The sequence below is a fragment of the Xenopus laevis genome, chromosome 2L (assembly GCF_017654675.1).
Source record: "Xenopus laevis strain J_2021 chromosome 2L, Xenopus_laevis_v10.1, whole genome shotgun sequence".
In the NCBI taxonomy this organism is placed as follows: domain Eukaryota; kingdom Metazoa; phylum Chordata; class Amphibia; order Anura; family Pipidae; genus Xenopus; species Xenopus laevis.
The window spans coordinates 11,171,977-11,189,379 of NC_054373.1; the positions used below are offsets into that span (position 1 = coordinate 11,171,977).

Sequence of the window (17,403 nt, forward strand, 5' to 3'; positions counted from 1 at the left end):
CTGTTGTTTGTCTCTGCTAAATGCAGAGATTGTCCCATAAAGTTTATTGAAAAATCCGGGCCAGGAGCGCAAATGCTTTGTTGTTCCTGTAGCGCTGGTAAGAGATGAATTTCTATTTGTTATTTTTCTGCAATTGTTGATTAAGTCCTGAAACAAAATTATGTCTGTCTGCTTTAGGGGGTATGTACCTGGCAACAGGCGGCAGTGATCATGCCGTTAGACTATATTTTTTTGGCTGTGAAGCCCCGAAGAAGCTGATACAACTTGAAGGCCACACTGTAAGTATATTCTAGTTTCTCTTAAAGGACAAGGAAAGTTAAACTAAAGAAGTAGGTAGAAATGTTGTACATTTTGTTTTGTGCTTCTGTACCAGCCCAAAGCAACCACAGTCCTTAAGCAGTAAAGATCTGTGTCTCCAAAGATGCCCCAGTAGCTCCCCATCTTCTTTTCTGCTGATTCACTGCACATGCTCTGTGCTGCTGTCACTTACTGAGCTTAGGGAGCCACTCACAATATACAGTACATATAGAATAGAAATGTCACAATATAAGGCTGATTAGTAATTAATGCACATAATTACTACATGGCAGCACAGAAACCAGTGCAATTAGCATCAGAATTTCAAAGTCATTTCTGTCGCATGACTCACTGAAACTTGTGTATTATAATAAATAAAGTACCCTCTGTTGCAAAATATGAGGATATTAGAAATCACCTCGGAATTCCTTGACCTGTATAAAAACACTTGTGCTTTTATATGGCCATGGAACTCCTCTGTAACTTATAATATCCTTATATTTTACAATAGGGGGTACTTTATGCACTATATATAGATATATAGATATTCTTTACATAAACCACTTCTCTAATAATCCCTACATCAACATATTTTAATAAAATAATCATATGGAATACTTATAGACTTCCTTGTGTATGCTAGGTGTAATATTTATCCTTCTTTTTCTGTACAGTTTTCTGCTCAGTTGACAAATATACTATTTATTTTTATATTTTTAGGATATAATTGACAGTGTCCAGTTTGCAAACAGCGGAGAAAGGTATGAATATTCTGATTTTCTCTTTGCCAGCATAAATGTAAAAATGTGGAAAAAAAATTGTGTACCATCCGCTACCACATGTAGAAGGCAACTGTACAACAAGCACTTTTATAATACACACTTGCACTAGAGTACTTTTTTAATGAAATATAGTATGTTTTAGGGTAGCCTGTACATCACATTGAACATAGTTCAATCCAGGCTGTAGGAGTAAGGCTTTATAATTTTACCCTTAAAGTTCATCTTTAAAATAACTTTTAATATGATGGATGCAGTGTTATTTTAAGACAGTTTGTTTTCGTTTTATTTTTTTTTATTTTACAGGACTTTTGAATTATTTAGCTTTTTGCTCAGCAGCGCCTGTCTGCAATTTCAGCCGCTATATGGTTGACAGGTTACAGTTTACCCTAGCAACCAGGCAGTGGTTTAATTGAGAGACTGGAAGATGAACAGGGGAGGGACTGGATAGTAATAGAAAAAGTAAATTGTGGCCTCACAAAGCAATTTTTTTTTTTTTTCAATGTTGGGTATAAATAAATATAAATATTAATCCTTATTGGAATTAATTAATTAATTAAGGCATGAAGACCCAAATTACGGAAAGATCTGTTATCCGGAAAACCCCAGGTCCCGAGCATTCTGGATAATAGGTCCCATACCTATGTGTGTATATGTGCACACACACACACACACACACACACACACACACACACACACACACACGCATACATATTTATATATGTGCTTTTTAAAATTTGGTAGTAAACAAAAAATATCCTGTCTGCTGTGCTTTAGTATTAAAAGTAGGGATGCACTCAAATCCAGCATTCGTTTCGGGATTCGGCCTTTTTCAGCAGGATTCGGATTCGGCGCAATCCTTCTGCCCGGCCGAACCGAATCCTAATTTGCATATGGAAATTAGGCCCGGGGAGGGAAATCTCGTGACTTTTTGTCACAAAACAAGGAAGCAAAAAGTGTTTTCCCTTTCCCATCCCTAATTTGCATATGCAATTATATATAATGGCATCAGAACTTAAGAGAAGGTGTTGGGCTAAAGGGAACATTGTGTGAGAGACCGGATCATAATTGGGCAATAGATGGAGCTGAGTGGAGAAGGCAGTGTTAAAGACTTTTGATAGAGAGGCTGTGGTATGGCCAGGAGCATGGGGAATCAGTGCAACTGCCTCATTTCTTCTTCCAAGTTCATATCTCTGTTTTTTGCGAATTGTAACTTAGAGAAGAAGATGGGGCAGTGAGAGAGAGTTCAGAACTTCAGAAGAAATATGAATTGAATGGAAAAGCTTGATGGGCCCCTGCAGGGCTAGATTTACATAGCAGGTGCCCCTAAGCCCACTGATGTTCTTCGCCCCATCCCCTCCCTTTTGTTCGCTCAAATTTTCATCATCTGGACCAGACTAATGGGGATTGGTGCACTGGGAAATTAAAAAATGATTGCATCTCCTGCACATTCCCAGTGTTTCAAAAACAAATGTGGGGGTGGTTGGGTAGTATGCGGCCCCCTAAAATCCTGCTGTTTTGGCCCAGGCTTTGGTGGCCTTTCCACAAATCCGGGCCTGGGCCTCTGATCACATAGGGGAGCATGTGCATTAATCCGCCCGTCTTTGATGATGGGGCAATGAAAGCAAAGTGAGAGGCTAGAGTTTAGAGAAGATACTCAGGTAGTGTAACACACAGTTGGAAAGACAACAGAAGATGGTGGAACAAAGGGAAAACTGGAATCAGAAATTTGATAGAGGAGGTTGGTACAGTGGGATCTTGGAGTCAGACTTTATGGGGACAGTGTGTGATGATTAGAACTTGGCACAAAATAGTGGGACAGTAGAAGCACAGTGTGATACCAAGGGTCAAGAAGTTGCAGAAGATGGTGGGATAGTCATTGATTAGAATCTGGTAGATGACTGAAGATGGTGGGAAAGTGGGAGCTCAGTAAAAAAAAAATAGATGGTAATCAGAACTTGATAGAAGATGATCAGACAGTTGGGGGCAGGATCAGGTGGGGGGGCAGTCGGAGACCAGTATCAGAAATTGATAGAAGATGGTGGGATAGAGGGAGAGCCATCAATCTGAACTTGGCAAAAGGTAGTGTGGGAGAGGTTAGCAAGCAGAACTCTTGGCAGATATTGTTACACGAAGTTCAGTAGTTGAATGTGATATGTTTACCAGAGCACTTTTGTTTTAAGGTTTGTAAGTGGAAGCAACGATGGAACCGCTCGAATCTGGTATTTGTATCAGAAGGACTGGAAAAGCATTCAGCTTGATATGCGAGAGGGTGATAAAGACGGGTAAATGATTTTGGATTAAAACTAAAATATGATATTCTTAGTCTTTTTAGCTGTTGACATCACCTGTAATGATTTCCAGTGTACAGACGATACATTTATACCCTTGTGTTTCTTTCTTGTTCCCTTCTTGTGACCACACGCCAATGCCCACCTTGTGTCTGTGATCCTGTGGTTGAACTTGCTGAAAAAAAGCTCAAATCACTATAATTGGGCTTGGCTGTTAGACTGGGCACAACATGTGTGTAATAGAGCATGTTATATATTTATATTGCATTTCGTTTATTTTAGTGAGGAGGAGGAAGATCAGCTTATGAGACCAAAGGTGTTAATGATTACATGGGACCTCACTGATACCATGGTTGTTACTGCAAGCAATCTCCATTCTCTCAAGGTGTGGGAGTCCCATACTGGGAAACTGCTCCGAGTTTTGTCTGTAAGTTTGTCTCTGTGTTTCTTCATGTTTTTGGAGGGGAATGGGTACTGTAGGAAAAAGTCTGTGGTGTAGGCTTTTAGAAAGCCAGTGGCTGATTAGAAACAGAATACAATTAAGAAATGTTATTTGTTGAGTCATATTTGGAAACATCTCAATAGATCAAGAATTTATAAATAGATGATAATTAGATGGTGGAGGGCTGGGTGGATGGAGGGCTGGTGGAGGGTGGGTGGAGGATGGAGGGCTGGGTGGAGGATGGATGGGTGGAGGGTGGGTGGAGGATGGATGGGTGGGTGGGTGGATGGATGGATGGGTGGGTGGATAGAGGATGGGTGGATAGAGGATGGGTGGATAGAGGTTAGATGGATGGGTGGATATATATCCATACATATATGTAGCCATGTACTAACATATCCTTTATTTTATCTCAGGGACATCAGAATGACATATATGTTTTAGAGCCTCATCCCTTTGATTCCAGAGTGATGATCTCCGCAGGTTATGATGGAAAAATCATTATTTGGGACGTGGCCAAGGGAAAGCAAATAAAGTGCTACTGTAACACGGTAAGGCTGTTTCTATGGAAGTGTTAATTAATGCAAACACTCCCTTTCTGTCTACCTCTTTCACTTTTTGTATGCAGATATATTTACAATGATCTGTATTTAAAGGGGTTCACCTTTAAGTTAACTTTTACTATGTTCTAGAATGGCTCTAAGCAACTTTTTAATTTGCCTTAATTTTTTTTTCTTTTTTGAATTATATGCCTTCTTCTGACTCTTTCCAGCTTTCATATAGGGGGTCACTGAGCCCATTGTGCTATACTTACCTTTCCTGAGCCTTACCTCAGAAAGTTTCCCTGTCTTGCCTTGATGAGTCACTGCTTACCTTCAATTCATCCCTGTGCCTACCACTATGAACAATGGCCCCTGAGACCATTCTCCCCCCCCCCCCCCACCCGTGGTCATTTTTAGCTATAACCGATACACAAGTGGCAAGCTTGTATTAATTTCATCAGTCTGCAATTTTTCAATTAGATTTTGCTGCTAACTTTACTAACTTATGTTTGCGTTCTGTTTTTTCTAAGATTGAACACGAGGGACACGGTGCCATTTTGGACTGCAAATTGTCTGGGGATGGACAGCACATAGCGAGCACAGATTCACACGGACACTTGCTCATTTTTGGATTTGGTTGCAGTAAACCTTATGAAAAGGTGAGTCTAGCTTTATGCCCCTATATTTATCCAGTACTGCACAAAAGTTTGATATACAGAGTAGGGATGCTCAAATCTAATTTGGATTCGGTCCAATTCCCTGAATCCTCTGTGAAAGATTTGCATATGGAAATAAGGGGCAGGGAAAGGAAAAAGTGGAAATAGTTTTACTTCCTTGTTTTTTGACGAAAAGTCACATGATTTCCCTTACAACCCCTAATTTGCATATGCAAATTAGGATTCGGTTTGGCCAGGCACAAGGATCCTGGTTTTGGTGCATGGAGCTTGTTGCTTCACAGTTTGTTTTTTTTTTTGTTTGTAGAATGTTGGGTTCCAACGGTGATATTTATCAAAAGGTGACCAGACAGTTAGACAGTGCAATTCACTTGAGCAGGTATATGATCTGTTATCCAGAAACCCGTTATCCAGAAAGCTACGAATTATGGAAATGTCGTCTCCCATAGACTTACATTTTATCCAAATAGTCCAAATTTTTAAAAGTGATTTCCTTTTTCTCTGTAATAATAAAACGGTAGCTTGTACTTGATTCCAACTAAGATATAGTTAATCCTTATTGGAACCAAAACCAGCCTATTGGGTTTATTTAATGTCAACATGATTTTCTATAAGACTTAAAGTATGAAGATCCAAATTACGGAAAGATCCTTTATCCGGAAAACCCCAGGTCCCAAGCATTTTGGATAACAGGTCCCATATCTGCATAGGATTTTGCGGTTCTCTCTTGCTATCCTATGGAAAATTGCCCACTCACATAAATATGTCCTATATGTTTGTAGCTGTACAGTTCCTTGCATAATTAAGACAAATGTACAGGCTATGTCAATCAGACATTACTCTTTATCAGTTGACTGTTTGTCTCTTAGATACCAGACGAAATGTTTTTCCATACGGACTATAGGCCTCTCTGTATTGATGGCAATCATTATGTGTTGGATGAGCAAACCCAGCTGGCACCGCATCTCATGCCTCCTCCGTTCTTGGTGGATGGTGATGGGAATCCACATGAACCAAAGTATCAGCGCCTGGTACCTGGAAGAGAGAATTTTGAAGATGAGCACTTAATTCCTCAGCTTGGATACATGGAAACCAGTAAGACAATTTATGCCATAATAAACTCTTCTAAAACTCCATAGAGCTCGCTTTAGTACGGTTATATGCTAGAGTGTTAAAATATACTATATTTCTATTCTTAACTAAAATTAACTTGAAAAGTACAGTTCTAGAAAAATCTTAAAACCTACAGGTATGGGATCCGTTATCCGGAAACGTATTATCCAGAAAGCTCAGAATTACAGAAACGTTGTCTCCCATAGACTCCATTTTATCCAAATAATCCAATTTCTTAAGTTTCCTATTTCTCTGTAATAATAAAACAGTAACTTGTACTTGATCCCAACTAAGATATAATTAATCCTTATTGGAAGCAGAACCAGCCTATTGGGTTTATTTAATGTTTACATGATTTTCTAGAGACTTAATGCGGATCCAAATTACGGAAAGATCCGTTATCCGGAAAGCCCCAGGTCCTGTACTTGTATATGTTTTTGGAATTATGCAGGTGATGCTCAAGCCATGGTGTGATCGAGTAAACCCTTTCTTGTAATAGGGATGTCATGTTAAAAAAAAATAAGATGCTTTTTAGTGAGGTTAAAGGTATTGTTCAGTTTAAACATAAAATCTAGGTAAATAGGCTGTGCAAAAAAAAAAAATGTTTCTAATATAGTTAGTTAGCCAAAAATGTAATGTATAAAGGCTGGAGTGACTGGATGTGTAACATAATAACCAGAACTCTACTTCCTGCTTTTCAGCTGTTAGAGATGTTTGAGATCAGTTAGATGTAGGGGCACTCTTACATGATGAGGTCATTAGAAAAATATGAAAAAGTTTGGGAACCCCTCTTAATTCTTTGGAGTTTTGTTTATCACTGGCTGAGCTTTCAAAGTAGCAACTTCCTTTTAATATATAACATGCCTTATGGAAACAGTAGTATTTCAGCAGTGACATAAAGTTTATTGGTTTAACAGAAAATATGCAAAATGCATCATAAGAAAAATTAGACAGGTGCATAAATTTGGGCACCTTAACAGAGATATTACATCAATACTTAGTTGAGCCTCCTTTTGCAATTGTGACAGCCTCTATATAGCCTTTGATCAGTGTCTGGTTTCTGGATGTGGGTATTTTTGACCATTCGTCCATACAAAATCTCTCCAGTTCAGTTAAATTTGATGGTTCCCAAGCATGGACAGCCTGCTTCAAATCATCCCATAGATTTTCCATGATATTCAAGTCAGGAGACTGTGACGGCCATTCCAGAATATTGTACTTTGTAGATTTCCAAGTGTGTTTAGGGTAGGGATGCACCGAATCCAGGATTTGGTTCGGGATTCGGCCTTTTTCAGCAGGATTCGGCCGAATCCTTCTGCCCGGCCGAACCAAAGCCGAATCCTAATTTGCATATGCAAATTAAGGGCGAGGAGGGAAATTGCATGACTTTTTGTCAGAAAACAAGGAAGTAAAACATGTTTTCCCCTTCCCACCCCTAATCTGCATATGCAAATTAGGATTCGGCTTTGGTTCGGCCGAATCTTTCGTGAAGGATTTGGGGGTTCGGCCGAATCCAAAAAAAGTGGATTCGGTGCATCCCTAGTTTAGGGTCATTGTCTTGTTGGAATATCCAACCCCTGCATAACTTCAACTTTGTGACTGATGCTTGAACATTATCCTGAAGAATTTGTTGATATTGTGTTGAATTCATCCGACACTCGACTTTAACAAGGGCCCGAGTCCCTGAACTCGCCACACAGCCCCAAACTTTTTCATATGACTTTATATTAGAAACATTTTTGATTTTGCACATATTAACAAGTTTGCCCAGTTTTTACTTTTACACTGAACTGTTCCTTTAAGATTATGCAAGATGGAAATGCAAACTTCAGATAAATTGCACGGAATGTTCACACTGGTGATTTCAGCCTTTTGTTGTCACCAGCACACTTGCTGCATGCTTTTTGAAATGTCCATATCACTTATTTGTTAATATTCTGATAGAAAAGTGTAAATGCCAATGACAGGATAACGCAGCAGAGATTAACTACAGAGAGGTAATCCTGTAGATTCTCAGTATTGTAAATATTATGTATTCATTGGGAAAAAAACATGCATCGTCAAATGTGGCTTTAAAATGAACAATATGGGCAAGTGAGCCTTGTTTTTCCTCCTTAACTTTGTTTAAATGTTCGTGGCTTTAAAATGAACAATATGGGCAAGTGAGCCTTGTTTTTCCTCCTAAACTTTGTTGAAATGTTCTATTTTTCGTACCTAGGTTCCAACCTAGCTCCCTGAAATTACAGCAGAAAAGTTTCTCTCTGCTGCATTCTCCTTTGAAAGAGTCATTCAGATCAAACTGAGACCATAAGAAGTCTTTGAAGACAACATTCTCCTAGGCACTGTAGATTATCTAGAGGAGAGGGCCATCATTAAAGGGATCCTGTCATCGGAAAACATGTTTTTTTCAAAACGCATCAGTTAATAGTGCTGCTCCAACAGACTTCTGCACTGAAATCCATTTCTCAAAAGAGCAAACAGATTTTTTTTTAATATTTTTGAAATTCAATTTTGAAATCTGACATGGGGCTAGACATTTTGTCAATTTCCCAGCTGCCCCTGGTCATGTGACTTGTGCCTGCACTTTAGGAGAGAAATGCTTTCTGGCAGGCTGCTGTTTTTCCTTCTCAATGTAACTGAATGTGTCCCAGTGGGACATGGGTTTTTACTATTGAGTGTTGTTCTTAGATCTACCAGGCAGCTGTTATCTTGTGTTAGGGAGCTGTTATCTGGTTACCTTCCCATTGTTCTTCTGTTTGGCTGCTGGGGGGGAAAGGGAGGGGGGTGATGTCACTCCAACTTGCAGTACAGCAGTAAAGAGTGATTGAAGTTTATCAGAGCACAAGTCACATGACTTGAGGCAGCTGGGAAATTCACAATATGTCTAGCCCCATGTCAGATTTCAAAATTGAATCTAAAAAAATCTGTTTGCTCTTTTGAGAAATGGATTTCAGTGCAGAATTCTGCTGGAGCAGCACTATTAACTGATTCATTTTGGAGAAAAAAATGTTTTCCCATGACAGTATCAATTTAAGCCTATTGGCTATCTCTTCTGCAGGCTTACTGGCACTTAGGACAAGGGCACATGGAGCGTTGTCTTTGCTGAGAGAACTGGATCTGCTCTCTCTCTCATTTCTGTGTATTTGCACTGGAAAGTACAGCTTCTGACAAGTGCACTGAGCAGAGATCAGCCCTAAAAAAACACAAAAGCAGATATTTTCAGGATTATCTCTATTTCAAGTCAGAGCTGAATTGTACAACCCGCTTTGGAACTATTCAGGGGTCTTCAAACACCTATGGCCATGTATCTAAAGCTGGGCATTGATCAAAGATGTGATCGTTCGAATCCTCGAACGATCGGACTTCCCCATCTCCTGACCTGCCACCATTTTTTTGTCATTTTTTTGAAATTTTTGTCCGACAAAGCTGGTGACAGTCTCCCACTGAAAATCATACGATAGGCAGTACATGCAGAAATCTTTTAACCTGTCCAAACGACCGATCTCCGTGGGACTCTCCACACTCGGTCCGAAAATCGCACAGATCATCGATTCGTACGTTCGTATCTTTGCGTCTACGGGCAGCTTTAGTAAAATGCATACATTACATACACACAGGTGCTAAAATAACTGTTTATTTGAATAATATATTTATTAGATATAAAGAATCTGTTTAAAAAAAAAAAAAATCTTTACTCAGTCAGTAGACAATCGTATCGTTAGTCCCAAAATGTACCGGCACTCACCATATTGCAGATCACATCCTGGGTGCTCCTCATTGTTATAAGTAATAGAAAGTATTTAGGAACACGGGTCAATTTTCAAGTGACTTTATTCAAGTTTTCACAGTGAGGGGATTTTGTAAAAACTTGAATAAAGAGACACACACGCTCTCACACGTTCGCATTCGCTCTCACACACACAAGCTCTCACGCTCAGAATTTACGGAAAGGTCATCTCCCATAGACTCCATTATAATCAGATAATCCAAAATCTGTTAAATGATTTCCTTTTTCTCTGTGATAATCTCTACCTTGTACTTGATCCCAACTAAGATATAATTAATCCTTATTGGAAGCAAAACCAGCCTGTTGGGTTTATTTAATTTTTACATGAGTTTTTGGTAGACTTAAGACATGAAGATCCAAATTACAGAAAGACCCCTTAAACCCAAAGTAAAGTGAAAAAAGCATCTGCATCTTAAATATATGCTCACATCATTACCCCAAAGCTGTCCAAAGGAATAGAAACATAAATTTAAACTGCAGAAATTAAATAAAAGCTTAGATGCCTTTAGGTTAGCGGTATGAAGCTGCCGTCCGGTTCAGCGCACGGAGGAATTCAAGCTGTCATCACCCTTTTGCCTTTCTCCTATGGTGTACTTTGCATGTCATATTCAAGCTGAAGATTTGAAAAAAGCCAAGGGGAAGTCTTACCTATTCTCATAACTGTTTTGGGGGAGGGGTTAAAGGAACAGTAACAACAAAAAATTAAATTTTTTAAAGTAATAAAAATATAATGCAGTGTTGCTCTGCACTAGTAAAACTGGTGTGTTTGCTTCAGAGACACTACTATTGTTTATATAAATAAGTTGCTGTGTAGCAATGGGGGCAGCCATTCAAAGGAGAAAAGTTACACAGGAGATAAGCTCTGTAGAACATAGTTATCTGTTATCCACTATTTATCCTGTGCCATATAGCCTTTTTGCAATTTCCGTCATTGCTATTCAGCAGCTTGTTTATATGAACTATAGTAGTGTTTCTGAAGTAAACATCAGTTTTACCAGTGCAGGGCAACACTACATGATATTTTCATTACTTTAAAACACTTTCATTTTTTGGTGTTACTGTTCCTTTAAGCATTAAAAAAAATTGTTGTTACTGGTCCTTTAAGGTGTTTTTAGCTCTGCAATAGTATGTACATTTTAGTGATGTGCGGGCTGACCCGATACCCGCAGGTAGGATGGGTTTGGGTCGACCTCTCACTGCTCCTCGTGGGCGTGGGTTGAGCTCTTCTCCTGCTCTCCCCGCCCGCCACCTTCAAACGCCGGTTTCCGGTTTTACTGTCTTGCATGTTCTCGCCCCGCCCCTTTTGTGACGTCATTGGCGGGTCGGCGCGGGTCTATAAAAGGACCCCGGAAGCACGGGCAGCAGGGTTAGGGTCGGGTGCGGGTCAGGAAATCCTGACCCGCACATCACTAGTACATTTCCCTACCTTGTTAGAGAAGCTTATTTACACTATTCTACTTCTACATCGGTTTCCAAATTGTTGCAAACATGGTGCCTGGACAGCTCCTTAAATAGATGGGGGGGGGCTGTTGAGGCTCCAGTCCCATTGGTTGATGTGAAAGGCAAGGGGGAATAATCGCGACTATCGGTGTGAGGACCTTATAAATCTGCAAGTAGAATTAACACTGGGGCGAAACCTGGTCTCGGTTATCTCGGGAGGGGGGAGCTTGATATTCTCCTACCAGCAAATTTATGCTTGATGGGGACTAGGGGGCCACTTTTCTGAAAAAGTTTACCAGCCGGTGTGGGGCAGCAACAAAAGGGGGAGGTTTGTGATGAAAAAAGGGGTGTCCCTGATGCAAAAGGAGCCGGGGCCACATAACGTGATGTAAAAGGGGGCCCTGAATGCTGAAAAAAAATAAGTTCTGAGCGAATTGGGGCCAAGGTCTTTTTTTAAGGGTATTACAAATTACTGGCAACTAACTGTAAATTTATAATAACGTCCCGACCTTAGCAGGTGTTTTACCGGCTAGGCCGGTAAAATACCGCCGGGGTGGCAACCCTAGTGGGGATTAGAAGAGAACAAGGTGCTCCAGAATAAAATGTAAATGACTCGCTTAGTAATGAATGTGGTCCGGGTGCACCAGCCCCAGACCCCCAGCTTTAGGGAGCAGTACGGCAAAGAAAAAAGACAGGGCCGATCGGCACGGATCCATAGGACCAGAGAAATTCAATTAAAAGTATATTTTATTTATACAAAGTTAAAAATATAAATCTCCATCCACTCTACGCGTTTCGCACCCATTCAGGGTACTTAGTCATGGGCCCTGCCTTTTTTTCTTAACCCTATGGGGACCCATTAGAGTGAGTAGGTTGTGGCTTTATCAACTTCCCCCTGTGTTCTTTCTACGTGGTTGGGCCCCACATTCCTCACCCGTGGCTGCCTTACAATAATCTCCACCCATTTATCTTCAGGGAATACCTGGGTGCTGTAGTACTACACGTCAGTGGGGCAGTACTTCCATTCCATTATTGTCATCTGAACATCTTCTGGAGGTTCTGTCTTTGCATTGACTGACCTGTAGGGAACCTACCTTCATTGGACTGGTTATTGAGCCATATGTCTGAACAACCCAGTACCGAGTGTAATCTGGCAGCCCTTTCATCTGAAAACTTAGTAATGGAGAGGCAGTCTCCAGAAATGCCACAGGCTGACAGGGACGTGCACCAAGATGTGGAAGACATGATCAAGGCCATAAGAGAGTCTGTATATATCAGGGAACCTTCAGTTCCTGGGCCATTGTCTAAGCGCCAGGTTCATCATAATCGTATTCAAAATGTTATCATCCTGTGTGCAGCATCTTTAAAAAGCCTAACATCCCCTTTTCTGCACTTTTTGGTTATTTATTTATTTTTGTCTTTCCTTGAAGGCGATGGAGAAATTGTAGAACAAGTAATTGGCCAGCAAGCAAGCAATGATCCGCAGAATGCCGAGCCCAATTCTCAGGAAGGAATAAGACCACCTCTAATAGCAGATGGGCAAAGAGGTAAAAGCAGACTATCTGTTTTGCCATTTGTTTTTACTACCCAAGTATCACTGGAAGAGGAGTTAGGGCAATAGCACATGAATTCCAAATATGGAATTGCTGGAAGTAACACAGTTCAGAATCGGTCACGTACATGGTATTTATTTTTCATTTTGCACTTTTAATTTTTAATGGGTGGACTTTTTATTTCCAGAAAATACCAACTCTGCTCCAAGCACTGGTGCTTCCCACAATGGTCAGGTTCAAGGGGTACGACAATTACAAAGCAGTTCCATTTCGAGTCAGACCTCTGCTGAGCGAGACTATCTAGCATGGAGACGCAGAGTTGTTGTCCCGGAGATTGACTGCAGTGTGTACAGGTGCAGTATTTTATCACTTTATAGGGCACTCTGCTCTATACCTGGTTTATAAGTTACTTGGGTGGCTGCTTATGTGCCAGTGAAAATCCCTTTAACATGTCTATAGCCGTATATAGGAAATTTACGGCAGCTGTAGACGTAAGTGAAAAATTGTGTGGCCTTATGCAGGGCAAAACTGGATCTCTCACTGCCATCAAGGTTCCTCCGGACAGAGTTGGCAGCTTATTGGTCCATCTATGGGGCCGGTTGACGGATATCTTTCCAAAGATTGGCCAGATATCGATGGGGCAGGGTTTAAAAGCCCTAATTGGTCAGCTTCACCCAACTGGTCTTCATAGATCAATGATGTATTGTCCACCCTGAGCCAGTGATCACATCAGTTTGACCCAGCTTGTGGCCAAATCAGACTAATATCGGTTTGTTTAGTGACTGCCAAACGAGCTGTTCTCACCACGTATGGCCAGATTAAAACACTTGTGTATACTATAGCATGTCAAAGAAAAAAAAGAAAATGGATTTCCTTGTAGCTACATATACACTCACTTTTACTTAATCACTTTAAATTGTGTAGGTACAATTACCAACCAGTATTATTATTAAAAAAAAGAGAAGCAGTAAACACCACACTCTTCAGATTTCTCAAAATTGATTTTTCAATAGTTATTAGGTGCCAAAGGTTCTTAAAGTGCTACGTGCCAATGCTATCTAGTGCATTAATCCCAATCAATTTTGTGCCAGCACACCAATCAATTAATTAATAAATTGAATTGATTTGAATTAATTTATTAACTGATTGGTGTGCTGGCACAAAACTGATTTATGCACTAGATAGCATTGAAACGTAGCACTTTTAAGAAACTTTGGCGCCTTATTATTTAAAAATCAGTTTTGAGAAATCTGGAGAGTGCGGGGTTACGGCTTCTCTTTTTTAACATACTATAGCATGTGTTATATCAAAATATAATAAAGGTTATCTTCTGTCATAGGCAACAGGAGGAATTCAGACTTGAGAAAGCACGGGAAGAGAAAGCATACTTTCTGAAACAGATTTTACAGCTGAGTTTTCAGGAGGTAAAAGGACTTTTATTCAGTAGTTCTCTCTACATACAGCAGGCTTTCCTTAAAACAGCAGCTTAATTGCTGCAGCTAGTGGCTCCAGTTTTTATGTATGAATTTCACAGTGTGTGTGTTTACACTAGGGATGCACCAAATCCATTTTGGATCCGGCCGAACCCCCGAATCCTTCTTGAAAGATTGGGCTGAATACAGAATCTGAATCCTAATTTGAATATGCAGGTTAGGGGTGGGAAGGGGAAACATTCTTTACTTCCTTGTTTTCTGACAAAAAGTCATGCGATGTCGCTCCCTGCCCCTAATTTGCATATGCAAATTAGGATTCTGATTCTGTTCGGACGAATCCTGCTGAAAAAAGCCCGAATCCTGCTGAAAAAAAGGCCAAATCCCGAACAGAATCCTGGGTTCAGTGCATCCCTAGTTAACACTTTATATAGAAATGAAAAAGCTGCTTTTCATACTACGTCAAACTGGAGTATAATTATAAGCAAGTATGCATACTAAAGGATTGTCAGCTCACCCACATTCAGGGAGCAGAAGACTGCTGATTGGCTATATACAGTTTAGACACCAACCAACAGAGTGAACCATGTACCATTATCCTACATGTATGGGATATTTTATTTTTAAACCCTGGTCCCAGGCATTCCAGATAATAGATCCTGTAGCAGTTTTGATTAGGGTAATTCTTGCACGACTAGCAGTATTAGGCACTCGTGCTTAAAGGGAACTTAACACCTCACACCACCAACGTAATGTAAAATTGCAATAAATAATACATTTATTCTTATTGTTTTTTATGCTATATTAGCACTTTTTACATAATGAATGTGTAAATGAAGCGCCCCCTGCTGTTCTGTCCTGGTAGTTGGCCTGACAGAATATCACAACCTTAAAATAACTAATACATGGTATTTGCCTCTTCTATGCTGTTGGACTGCCCAAGGAATTCCTCTTCCACCAATGTGTTCGCAGCCTTGCACACCTCATGCTTCTAAGAAGGCTTTGAACTATGTTTGAAGATATGATAAAAAACAAGTAAAAAAGCACAGTTCTGTCAGGTGAAGTGGACAAATGGATTGGCCTAAAATGAACAGATTGTATCCCCTGATATAAGCAGATAGCGGAGTGCGGAGAGGGTTTGTTTGTTTCTGTGTGATGTTTCTACTATATACAAATTTCTGTTGGTCAGAATCATTTTCCAGCTGAAAAGCAAAATGTGAAAAGCAACAAGAGGCCAAAGTGTCGCAGTCCATCACCCCGGCCTGATGTGGAACAATTCCTTGATCTCTCTTGTGAAGAAGGCGAAGAAACAGAGTCTAGAGCGTCAGAGGAAGAGGCAAGTGTTAAAACTCCTATGAAATACTGGGGCCATTTGTCCGATTTTAGTAGCATAAATTATTAAAAAAATAATCTTTGCATTCAAAGTTTTGACGAATGGTATCCTCTACAATTGTTTCACTCCTCTTCGGATTTTATAGCATTCTATGTTTCAGGTAAGCTTACAAATACGATATGCAGATTTCTGCGCAGTCCCAATGCTCCTTGTGCTCTTCTCACCAGATTCATACATTTGAGTTTAATTAGCTTTTCATTTTTGCGATCCTGCAGATCAGCACTGTGGACGATACATCAAGTCATGTGTCTACTGACAAAGAAGAAGACTGGAGAAGTGAAGAGTCAAGGTAAGAATCACAGAAACTACGACTATTAGTATTCCAAACCTATTGCTTTAAGCAGTGGTAAAAATAAATGAGTAGCCCGTGGCTCACTATCATTATCTGAAATGATTGCTAATGTGTAACTTGTGGCCCCTTTCATTGTCCACAGTGGAATGTCACCCACAATGGTTTAATAATTGCTTGTGACACCTCATGTGAACTAGGCTTAAAGGGGCTGTTCGCCTTTACATTAAAGGGGTTGTTCACCTTTAAGATAACTTTTAGTATGATGTGGAGAGTGATATTCTGAGACAATTTGCATTTGGTTTTCATTTTTTATTATTGAAGGTTTTCGAGTTATTTAGCTTTTTGTTCAGCAGCTCTTCAATTTACATCTTAAGCAATATGGTTACTAGGGTCCAAATTACCCTAGCAACCATGCATTGATTTGAATAAGAGACTTGAATATGAATAGGAGAGACCTGAATAGAAGGATCAGTAATAAAAAGTAACAATAACAATATATTTGTAGCCTTACGGAGCATTTGTTTTTTTAAAAGGGAGGCAGCCCATTTGAAAGCTGCAAAGAGTCAGAGGAAAAAGGCAAATAACTATAAAACTATAAAAAATAAATAATGAAAACCATTTAAAAGTTGCTTAGAATTGGCTGTTCTATAACATAATAAAAGTTACCTTAAAGGTGAACCACCCCTTTAACTTTTAGTATGATTTAGAAAGTAATATTCTGAGACAATTTGCAATTGGTTTTTATTTGTGGTTTTTGAGTTATTTAACGTTTCATTCAGCAGCTTTCCAGTTGGCAAATTCAGCAATCCGGTTGCTAGGGCCCAAGTTACCCTAGCAAACGTGCATTGATTTGAATAAGTGACAGGAATATGAATAGTAGAAGCCTGAATAGAAAGTTACAGGAGTAATAAAAAGTAGCAATAACAATACATTTATAGCTTTACTGTTTTTAGATGGGGACAGTGACCCCCATATGAAAAATGGTAAGAGTCGGAAGAAGGCAAATCCAAAAATAAAAAAAAAATGAAGACCAATTAAAAAGTTAACTTAAAGGTGAACCACCCCTTAAGAATGAGGAAACTTATCAAACCCTTGTCTCTTTCCCAATGTATTGGTTTATTCAGTGAGTACTCAGACTGGACTGTTGATGCTGGAATCAATCTGCAACCACCTAGCCGCATTTCCACACGGCGTCAGTTAAAGACCATAATTACAAGTTCCGAGGAGGAAGAGGAGGAGGAAGAGAGCTCTGCTGAGGAACGATTATCTTCTCCAAAGAAGAGGATTCCAAAACGAAGACGTTCCAATTCGGTATGCAAAAGTTGTACGGACTGTTGCTTCTACAGCATCATTTAAATTTGTATCAGGAT

The 17,403-nt window shown here is 39.8% G+C and overlaps 1 protein-coding gene across 3 annotated transcripts in view; it reads left to right on the forward strand.

The window, feature by feature from the left end:
- The window catches only part of brwd1.L (bromodomain and WD repeat domain containing 1 L homeolog), a 63,462-nt gene that overhangs the window by 25,636 nt on the left and 20,423 nt on the right, over positions 1-17,403 (forward strand). For 2 of the 3 annotated variants that reach the window (XM_041581542.1, XM_018245892.2), the window contains exons 10-23: positions 27-97; positions 178-278; positions 1,018-1,058; positions 3,260-3,361; positions 3,650-3,794; positions 4,226-4,360; positions 4,882-5,010; positions 5,895-6,120; positions 12,796-12,912; positions 13,106-13,271; positions 14,258-14,342; positions 15,538-15,684; positions 15,957-16,030; positions 17,158-17,344. In XM_041581542.1, the coding sequence (XP_041437476.1) occupies positions 27-97; positions 178-278; positions 1,018-1,058; positions 3,260-3,361; positions 3,650-3,794; positions 4,226-4,360; positions 4,882-5,010; positions 5,895-6,120; positions 12,796-12,912; positions 13,106-13,271; positions 14,258-14,342; positions 15,538-15,684; positions 15,957-16,030; positions 17,158-17,344 (1,726 nt within the window). The remainder of the gene's footprint in view (positions 1-26; positions 98-177; positions 279-1,017; positions 1,059-3,259; positions 3,362-3,649; positions 3,795-4,225; positions 4,361-4,881; positions 5,011-5,894; positions 6,121-12,795; positions 12,913-13,105; positions 13,272-14,257; positions 14,343-15,537; positions 15,685-15,956; positions 16,031-17,157; positions 17,345-17,403) is intronic. The other variant, XM_041581543.1, reaches the window with a different exon arrangement.